Here is an 11273-nt window from a genome sequence, read left to right as displayed (position 1 = left end):
ACGAATGAGCTAATTAAAGGCGTTTGTTCACCTGACCACAACTACTTCCCTGCAAATTTGTGACTAGAATTTAGGAAATCAAAGAATATACTCTCTTCGCATCAAAGGAACCCCTTCCCATGCAATCACGAAGCAGCAACTCCAAAGATCCATACAGCTATCGTGGCCTTGCTGGTATGAAACATGTTCAACTTGGAAAAATTGTTACTCATTTCACAGTATAAATCAATTTATTTTTTTTACTATATATATAATTTATTATTTTTTTTCCTTTTTATTAGAAAATAAAAAATGTCTTGCTCAACTTTTACAACAGTTATATCTTATATCTAAGCGTAGGTTTTTATTTTTTATTTTTCTAATTGTGTCTTTTAGGATATCCAAAAACAAGAATACTCAAATGCCGCCTAAATTAGTTCATTAATTTGGACGTGCCCTAACTAGAACCTTTTATTTAAATTTTTTTCTTTTTTTCCTCATTAAATTTCTCCTATCATCGAAGGAAACAAAACATAAACCTTAAGTTCATTAATACACTTGCTTTATCCTTTGAAAAGACACACATGTAAAGGCATCATTAAATTCTTTAATTTTCTAGAGACTAGAATAACGATTGGGAGGAAGGTCTTGGCTGCAAATTAAAGTGGATGTGGAAAGATAATAGAGTGAAAATCAAAGTTAAATCTCAATTTGGTCCTTAAAATTTGATTCGATACTCGAAATAATTTTTATAATTTTTTTGGTTTCAATTAGAACTCCCAAATTTATAATCGTGGCTCTGGAATGCTTTTACGATAATTTCCGTCACCAAAATGTTGATATGACGCAATTGCATGATATGGTAGATTACACATGACCTGTTAAGTGTTGAGTAGGATTGGTAACGGTTATATGACTTAGAGAAGGTATTCTATGCCTCAATAATCTAGCCCCTGCAATCTATTCTTAATATATAAAAGTAGATATATAAGTTTACCCACATTATTTTTAGAGCAATGCTAAGGGGCCAGTAATTTTTGTGATTGATAGCCATCAAATAGCCATCAATGATGATTTAATGGTGTGATTGGTGTGAGATTTCATCCAATGGCTCACATTTCTCTGCTGGTTACATGCTGGCCAAAATGCAATAAAATTGCTGGCCCCCTAGACTTTTCCTTATTTTTAAGCTATTTCTCTTCTTTTACTAACGTCATGTTAGCAACATCGTTTACTTGGCAAAATTTTAGAATCAACCACTCAATTTTTGCCAAATCATCTATTATTTCCAAATCAGCAAAAAAAATAAAACATACAAAAAAATAATACAATAATTACCAACGACAATAATTAGAAATTAATAGTATCTAACCAAATTATAACTTACAAATACATTAAATTCATATTCATATATTTATTATATCTTACCGTTGTAAACAATACAACAAATTTATAACTCCAATAATTAATTTATTAATGGGGAGTGCTAGGTAAACAATGACCATCTTGAACAACATGAACAACCACCAATCAAATAAAAATATACTATATCATAATTTAATGCTACTAATTAAATTTAAGATTAATTTACTTTTTTTACCATATTTGAATCTTAAATTAATTTTATATTTTTGAAAGATCTTTTAAAAAATATTAATTATTTATTTTTTTTAAATTTATCCACGTACCAATGTGGGCACTGGCAGCAGCATACAAATATACTCTAATCTTTGGCTTCCATCTAGATTATAACCCTCTCAGTCACAATGTTTTTTGGGTTAAAAATTTGATGACAGAGAATCGTGAATGAAACCAACCTCTTCTAGAATCTCTATTTCCAATTGAAATCTGCTCAAGAATCCTGACAATTAAACCAGCCGATTGATCAGACCATATTCAATGGATACTTAGCAGCTCAGACAAGTATGAAGTAGGTTTAGGATATAAAATTGCTTACGTGTTTCACCATATTCAATTCTATTGTGTTTCCACCTTCAATTTCCATACGATAGTCTTTAGCTCAGTAAGGTGCCTTTCTCTCTCTCCTGCCTGCCTTGCTTCTTTTTCTGGGTCCGACACTTCACTACTTGGACCAGGTTGATGAGATGAATTCGGATTGGGGTTTGCATTAAGTTGTTAGCTTTTTCTTTAATTAGAAGGAGACCCACGCGATGCGCGGGGCGGTAAATTAATGATAGTATATAATAAATATTAAAAATTGTTATGTTTTGTAGAATTAAATTAAATATGTAAACTAAAGTTAAATTTAAAAGGTATTTTATTTAAAATAATTTGTAGTACAAAAGATTTGGATATTAGAGTTGTATGTACAAAATGACATTTTTATTTGGTGGTTTGATTTTTGCATTTGTTTTAGTTGATGAACTTGGTCTTTTTATGTGGCGCTCGTCCTTTTTTTTATTTGTTGTTGTTAGAGTTGTTACTTTTTTCTTTCTGTGTAAGTTCTTGTGAAGGCATGTACTTTATGAATTATTGAGTTATATGTACTTTCTATTGTGTTGTTTGTTCCATCTTTGCAAGTATGTTCTTCTTCCGAAGATGTGTCTTAAATTTGTATAGTTTTCTTTCTCCTTATTCTCTTAATGGGTATGTGATCTTCGTCTGATGATATTAGTGTTGGCGAAGTTGGTTCCTATAATCAATGAATAATTTAAATTAGAAATAAAAATGATGTCTAAAATAACTAAAATAAGTGATTTTTTTAGTATTACCTATTTTATTGTTGTAATGGGTGTTGAAATTTAGTGTTTTTGGTTGGAACAAATGATTTGGTAACAAATGGGTGTTGAAATTTAGTGTTTTTGGTTGGAACAAATATCTTTGGTAACAGTGTATTGTTGAGAACTTTCTTTAAGATTAAAATCATTTACATTAACTTCAAATATAAGTGAGGTTGCACAAATTTTTCAATTGGGGTGGTGTTTCAATGTCATTATTTTTCTAGGCCATTAGATTTGAAGCAGTTGTACCCAGAAATTTTTTTGCTTCGCCATCAAATAGTACAAAAGTTGTTTTACCACTTTGATCTGAAACTTTTAATCGAATTTTGAACCTAAAATAAGTATTGGGTTAGTAACTAAAAATTTGATAGATGGGATTATGAAAAGTATATAGAGTTACCTTATTGTTGGATATTGTGGTGTTTGATTACATGTACCACAAATGTAGTTATCTCCTTTTTCATATGCTTTTTTCGTACACTTTTCACATTCAACATAGTTATCTCCATTGAGTAAGTTTGAGATGTTGTGTAGTTCGAAAATAAATTTATTGTGCTAAATTTGATGTAATTTGAAGGAATAGTGATAAGAGACTTATATAAGTAATTCAAATAGTATGAAATTTGAATATTTGTAACGTAAAATTTATTATGATTAATAATATTATTATGACATTTGTAATATGGATGTTTATTACATTTAATGAGTTATTTATAGAAATTAATAAAAAAAAGTATAGGTAACCAACAACATTTTTTAACAATGTGTGAACAATGTGAATTAATAGGGTTAAAAGAATAAATTAATCTTAAATTTAATTAGTAACATTAAATTAGGATGTAGTGTATTTTTATTTGATTGGTGATTGTTCATGTTATTCAAGATGGTCATTGTTTACCTAGCACTCCCCAATCCGTATACGCTACAGCAAAGAAAAATAAATATCGTACTTTTGTAAAACCAATCTTTTGAACTACCTATCATCACTGTTGATTATATCAACATTGTTTATAAACAATCTGATTAACTATGGTGTTCTACATAATTAGAACACTTTTAAGTTTTTCATCTTTCTTTTTAAACATAATATTATTAGTCTCGACACCAAGAGGTAAAATAGAACATGTACAATCAATATTCATCGTACATGCTCAAAGTAATTAGTTGGAGACTCTTGTAAAATAGTACTCAATTAATCTTCTTAAAATACTTAAAGAATTTTATCATAATATTATGGTGTCAGTTAGAATATAACAAGACTTTACAAAAATCAGAATATGACAAGGGAAAAATTTTTCCAGAGGAAGGATGGAAATAGCCAAGCTCTGAAAAAGAATCCACAACCTTGTATCTTTCAAGAAAATTGATGTTGTGTCCACCATATTTTTGTTTGTAACCGACATCCTGTATATTCTGCAATGATTTGTACTAATGTTGTTTGAATCGCACATCATCCACCAATTGTCCAATGCAGTACTCACTGGCATTTAGTAAAATATTAATTCCAATCAACCATTCAATCAAATCGGATCAAAATAAAGAGGAGTAATCAATATACAGAAAAAGAACAATTAAATGAAGAAAAGGTGCCAATACCATTGGTCACAGCTGCGGTTCAAATTATAATTAGATGGAGGGTTTATATCTTTTAAATAGATTCTTATTTTTGGATTTCTGCTATTTTTTTCTAACAGACGTCTACTTAATTAGACTTGATCAAATATTTTCAAGATACGGTTATAAAATTTAAAATTCAACTAAAGATATCATTATAGACTTGATTCTAATTAATTTAAATCAAATTTCATCTTAATAGATTAGATATGATATGATATGATTGGATTTAAATCAATCAGAACATAATTAAGTCGTAGTTGCTTCCCTTAAATAAAGTTCCACTCCTTTATTGTGGGAGGAGGTTGAAAAAGAAGCATGGTGATTTCTAACTTATATATCCTCCTCATGGAGGATACCATGGCTCTTTCCCTTCTTGAATATTTTCATTCTTGGCTTTCAAACAAGTAAGTCATCGATCACAATGATCACAATGGCTACAATGTCTAATGATGAGTTATTAGAGATATTGTCTTGGTTACCTGCAAAAGCAATCCACAAACTCAAATCTTCTTCAAAACTCTTTTAAGAGCTTCCACAAACTCCATACTTTGTAGCAAAACAAGCAGAAAACTCATTGAAGAAAGATCGTCCTTCATGCTTCTTCATTCAAAGAGATAACAATCTGAATCACAACGACCACGTCGAGTTGCATCCTTTGCCGGGAGAGGAACTTTCCTCTGACGTCCTTGAAAACATGCTAGGATTCATTGCACGCTCGCGGCTCAAGATTCTAATCTCAAGCAACGGTTTACTTCTTTGTCTTCATCGAACAGAATTGTTTATCATCAATCCTGTAACTTGTTACCTTTTACACATTCCCCACTCCAACCACGTGCAGCAGCGAGGGAATCTTCATGGTGTCTCCATGACACTGGAATGCGACTCTGATGATTACAGGTTGCTTCTTTTTGACAATAAAGATTGGAGTTCACATTATGATTACCATGTTTATAGTCATAAACAAGGTGCTTGGACCTTAAGGAAGAACTATTTCTTTGCTGGATTTAGGAATTTGAAATTTGACATTACTGTGATTTGCAAAGGCTTCATTCACTTCATCTCGGATTGCTACGGTCATCTTACTGAAGATAGCACTTATTTTAGGCCTTATATCATGTATTACGAAATCACGAACGGCAATGAGGAAGATGAAAGCGTTGAAACAAAGTTTTTAAGGGTTCCTAAAGAAGCAAGAAGGGGTTCATCTCCTTATTGATATGCTTTTTTCGAATACTTTTCACATTCAACATAGTTATCTCTATTGAGTAAGTTTGAGATGTTGTGTATCTCGAAAATAAATTTATTGTGCTAAATATGATGTAATTTGAAGGAATAGTGATAAGAGACTTATATAAGCAATTCAAATAATATGGAATTTGAATATTTGTGTGTGAACAATGTGAATTAATAGGGTTAAAAGAGTAAATTAATCTTAAATTTAATTAGTAGCATTAAATTAGGATGTAGTATATTTTTATTTGATTGGTGGTTGTTCATGTTGTTCAAGATGGTCCTTGTTTATCTAGCACATCCCAATCCGTATACACTACAGCAAAGAAAGACAAATATCGTACTTTTGTAAACCAATCTTTTGAACTACCTATCATCACTGTTGATTATATCAACATTGTTTATAAACAATCTGATTAACTATGGTGTTCTACATAATTAGAACACTTTTAAGTTTTTTATCTTCCTTTTTAAACAAGTCATCGTTGATCTTGATCATAATGGCTACAATGTCTAATGATGAGTTATTAGAGATATTGTCTTGGTTACCTGCAAAAGCAATCCACAAACTCAAATCTTCTTCAAAACTCTTTTCAGAGCTTCCACAAACTCCAAACTTTGTAGCAAAACAAGCAGAAAACTCATTGAAGAAAGAATGTCCTTCATGCTTCTTCATTCAAAGAGATAACAATCTGAATCACAACGACCACGTCGAGTTGCATCCCTTGCTAGGAGAGGAACTTTCCTCTGGGGTCCCTGAAAACATGCTAGGATTCAACGCGTGCTCGCGGCTAAAGATTCTAAGCTCAAGCAACGGTTTACTTCTCTATCTTCATCGAACAGAATCTTTTATCATCAATCTAGCAACTTGTTATTTTTTACACATTCCCCTCCCCAACCACTTGCAGTAGCGAGGGAATCTTCATGGTGTCTCCATGACACTGGAATGCGACTCTGATGATTACAGGTTGATTTTTTTTGACAATGAAGATTGGAGTTCACATTTTGATTGCCATGTTTATAGTCATAAACAAGGTCCTTGGAGCTTAAGGAAGAACCGTTTCTTTGCTAGATCTAGGAATTTGAAATTTGACATGCCTGTGATTTGCAATGGCGTCATTCACTTCATCTCGGATTGCTACGGTTATCTTACTGAAGATAGCACTTATTTGAGGCCTTATATCATGTATTACGAAATCACGAACGATGATGTTGAAGATGAAAGCGTTGAAACCAAGATTTTGAGGGTTCCTAAAGAAGCAAGAAGGGGTTCTCATGATGACAGTTGCCATATGAATATTTTCAAATGGGGAAAAGTTACTGGCTATCAAACTATTTACTTAGTTAGATTGAGAAAGCGTGTGTTTACGGTTTGGATTCTAACAAACTATGAATCGAGTTCGTGGAGAATGATCATGAAGGTGAGAGTGAAAGGAATGGGTTTAGTGGAACAGAACCCTGTGATCAAAGGATTTACCATTTTGAATGGTGATCTTGTTTTTGCTACGAAGAAGAAGGTCTATACATATGGTTTAACTAGTGAGAAATATATGGTGCTCTCGAAAATTTGTGAGCATGGGTGTGACTCTAGATTTGTTCGTTTTGTTCCTTATTCAGATACTCTTCGTCCATGTTAAATTGGTGCCAAAAGTTTGCGTCCTTATCTTCAATTAAGGAAACATGACAAGCCGGAAAAGTTAGAATTAGACACATTAAATTACTTAATTAGGTTTACATAATTAGAGGATGAACAAGACTCTGAATTTTATTTTATATCAAATATATTTAGATTTTGAAATTTTTTTGTCGTGGTTGAATTTAATCCCATTGTATGATTAACAATTTTAATTTTTATAATAATAATAATAATAATTTTCTCTTATTATTATAGGGAACTCAAGATGATCTTTATCATCCCAAGTAGGAAATGAAGGAGCACAGTTCTTTGTACAAGCAAGGAGAATAATGTGGAAGAATTTTAAGGTTGACTGCAAAATTGCAAATGCTCTTAATGTGGTTCAGGCTCCATGCGAATTTTTTATTTCTTGAATCATTGTTCGAGCATTTTAGTCAATTAAATAGATTTTGATTCAGGTGCAGTAACAGGGCAGGTAAATGTCAACTTGTGAATATATGCCATAGTTTACAAATAGTTCACAAGTTGAAATTTAACTGCCCTGTTACTGCACCTGTATCAAAATCTATTTAATTGACTAAAATGCTCGAACAATGATTCAAGAAATAAAAAATCTCATGGAGCCTGAACCACATCAAGAGTATTTACAATTTTGCAGTCAACCTTAAAATTCTTCCACATTATTCTCCTTACTTATACAAAGAACCGTGCTCCTTCATTTCCTACTTGGGATGATAAAGATCATCTTGAATTCCCCATATGATAAAGATCATCTTGAGCTCCTCATAATAATAAGAGAAAATTATTATTATTATTATAAAAATTAAAATTGTTAACCATACAATGGGATTAAATTCAACCACGGAAAAAAAAATTTCAGAATCTAAATATATTTGATATTAAATAAAATTTAGAGTCTTGTTCATCCTCTAATTATGTAAACCTAATTAAATAATTTAATGTGTCTAATTCTAACTTTTCCGGCTTGTCATGTTTGCTTAATTGAAGATAAGGACGCAAACTTTTGGCACCAATTCCACATGGACGAAGAGTATCTGAATAAGGAACAAAACGAACAAATCTAGAGTCACATCCATGGTCACAAATTTTCGAGAGCACCATATATTACTCACTACTTAAACCATATGTATAGACCTTCTTCTTCGTAGCAAAAACAAGATCACCATTCAAAACGGTAAAGCCTTTGATCACAGGGTTCTGTTCCACTAAACTCATTCTTTTCACTCTCACCTTCATGATCCTTCTCCACGAACTCGATTCATAGTTTGTTAGAATCCAAACCATAAACACATGCTTTCTCTATCTAACTAAGCAAATAGTTTGATAGCCAGCAACTTTTCCCCATTTGAAAATATTCATGTGGCAACTGTCATCATGAGAATCCCTTCTTGCATCATTAGGAACCCTTAAAAACTTGGTTTCAACGCTTTCATCTTCATCATCGCCGTTCGTGATTTCATAAGACATGATATAAGGCCTGAAATAAGTGCTATCTTCAGTAAGATAACTGTAGCAATCCGAGATGAAGTGAATGGCGCCATTGCAAATCTCAGGCATGTCAAATTTCAAATTCCTAGATTTAGCAAAGAAACGGTTCTTCCTTAAGCTCCAAGCACCTTGTTTATGACTATAAACATGGCAATCAAAATGTGAACTCCAATCTTCATTGTCAAAAAGAATCAACCTGTAATCATCAGAGTCGCATTCTAGTGTCATGGAGACACTATGAAGATTCCCTCGCTGCTGCAAGTGGTTGGGGAGGGGAATGTGTAAAAGGTAACAAGTTGCTGGATTGATGATAAACAATTCTGTTCGATGAAGACAAAGAAGTAAACCGTTGCTTGAGCTTAGAATCTTGAGCCGCGAGCGCGCAATGAATCCTAGCATGTTTTCAGGGACGCCGGAGGAAAGTTCCTCTCCCGGCAAAGGATGCAACTCGACGTGGTCATTGTGATTCAGATTGTTATCTCTTTGAATAAAGAAGCATGAAGGATGATCTTTCTTCAATGAGTTTTCTGCTTGTTTTGCTACAAAGTATGGAATTTGTGGAAGCTCTGAAAAGAGTTTTAAAGAAGATTTGAGTTTGTGGATTGCTTTTGCAGGTAACCAAGACAATATCTCTAATAAATCATCATTACTAATCTATTAAGATGAAATTTGATTTAAATTAATTAGAATCAAGTCTATAATGATATCTTTAGTTGAATTTTAAATTTTATAACTGTATCTTGAAGAAATTTGACCAAGTATAATTAAATAGACGTCTGTTAGAAAAAAAATAACAGAAATCTAAAAATAAGAATCTATTTAGAAAGACATAAACCCTCCATCTAATTATAATTTGAACCGCAGCTGTAACCAATGGTATTGGCACATTTTCTTCATTTAATTGTTCTTTTTCTGTATATTGATTACTCCTTTTTATTTTGATTCGATTTGATTGAATGGTTGATTGGAATTAATATTTTACTAACTGTCAATGAGCACTGCATTGGCCAATTGGTGGATGATATGCAATTCAAACAACATTAGTGCAAATCATTGCAGAATATACAGGATGTCGGTTACAAACGAAAATATGGTAGACACAACATCAATTTTCTTGAAAGATACAAGGTTGTGGATTCTTTTTCAGAGCTTGGCTATTTCCATCCTTCCTCTGAAAAAATTTTTCCCTTGTCATATTCTGATTTTTGTAAAGTCTTGTCATATTCTAACTGACACCATAATATTATGATAAAATTCTTTAGGTGTTTTAAGAAGATTAATTGAGTACTATTTTACAAGAGTCTCCAACTAATTGCTTTGAGTATGTACGATGAATATTGATTGTACATTTTCTATTTTACCTCTTGGTGTCGAAACTAATAATGTTATGTTTAAAAAGGAAGATGAAAAACTTAAAAGTGTTCTAATTATGTAGAACACCATAGTTAATCAGATTGTTTATAAACAATGTTGATATAATCAACAGTGATGATAGGTAGTTCAAAAGATTGGTTTTATAAAAGTACGATATTTGTTTTTCTTTGCTGTAGTGTATACAGATTTGGGAGTGCTAGGTAAACAATGACCAACTTGAACAATATGAACAACCACCAATCAAATAAAAATACACTACATCCTAATTTAATGCTACTAATTAAATTTAAGATTAATTTACTCTTTTAACCCTATTAATTCACATTGTTCACACATTGTTAAAAAATGTTGTTGGTTACCTATACTTTTCTTTTCTTAATTTCTATAAATAACTCATTCAATGTAATAAACATCCATATTACAAATGTCATAATAATATTATTAATCATAATAAATTTTACCTTACAAATATTCAAATTGCATACTATTTGAATTGCTTATATAAGTCTCTTATCTCTATTCCTTCAAATTACATCAAATTTAGCACAATAAATTTAATTTCGAACTACACAACATCTCAAACTTACTCAATGGAGATAACTATGTTGAATGTGAAAAGTGTACAAAAAAAAGCATATGAAAAAGGAGTTAACTACATTTGTGGCACATGTAATCAAACACCACAATATCCAACAACAAAGTAACTCTATATACTTTTCATAATCCCATCTATCAAATTATTAATTACTAACCCAATACTTATTTTAGGTTCAAAATTCAATTAAAAGTTTCAGATCAAAGTGGTACAACAACTTTTGTACTATTTGATGGCGAAGCAAAAAAATTGTTGGGTACAACTGCTTCAAATCTAATGGCCCAGAAAAATAATGATATTGAAGCACCACCCCAACTGAAAAATTTGTGCAACCTCACTTATATTTGAAGTCAATGTAAATGATTTTAATCTTAAAGAAAGTTCTCAACAATACACTGTTACCAAAACATTTGTTCCAACAAAAAACACTAAATTTCAACACCCATTTGTTACCAAGACATTTGTTCCAACCAAAAATACTAAATTTCAACACTCATTACAACAATAAAACAGGTAATACTAAAAAAATAACTTATTTTAGTTATTTTAGACATTATTTTTATTTCTAATTTAAATTATTCATTGATTATAG

General features: G+C 31.4%; 2 protein-coding genes across 2 annotated transcripts in view; both read left to right on the top strand.

Moving 5' to 3' along the window:
• Positions 1-5553, top strand: part of LOC107647335 — a 7935-nt gene extending 2382 nt beyond the window's left edge. The window contains exon 2 of the mRNA XM_016351417.1: positions 4892-5553. Within this exon, the coding sequence (XP_016206903.1) occupies positions 4892-5553 (662 nt within the window). The remainder of the gene's footprint in view (positions 1-4891) is intronic.
• On the top strand, positions 6503-7204 carry LOC107647336. The gene has a single exon (XM_016351418.1). The coding sequence runs from the start codon at positions 6503-6505 to the stop codon at positions 7202-7204; it is 702 nt and encodes a 233-aa protein (XP_016206904.1).

The sequence above is a fragment of the Arachis ipaensis genome, chromosome B06 (genome assembly GCF_000816755.2).
Source record: "Arachis ipaensis cultivar K30076 chromosome B06, Araip1.1, whole genome shotgun sequence".
Taxonomy (NCBI): Eukaryota; Viridiplantae; Streptophyta; class Magnoliopsida; order Fabales; family Fabaceae; genus Arachis; species Arachis ipaensis.
Note: the sequence above shows the minus strand (reverse complement) of the source record. Positions and strands in the feature narration are given on the sequence as shown.

Coding starts and splice junctions, on each gene's coding strand:
- LOC107647336 (XM_016351418.1), top strand. CDS start 6,503: ATGACACTGGAATGCGACTCTGATGATTACAGGTTGATTTTTTTTGAC.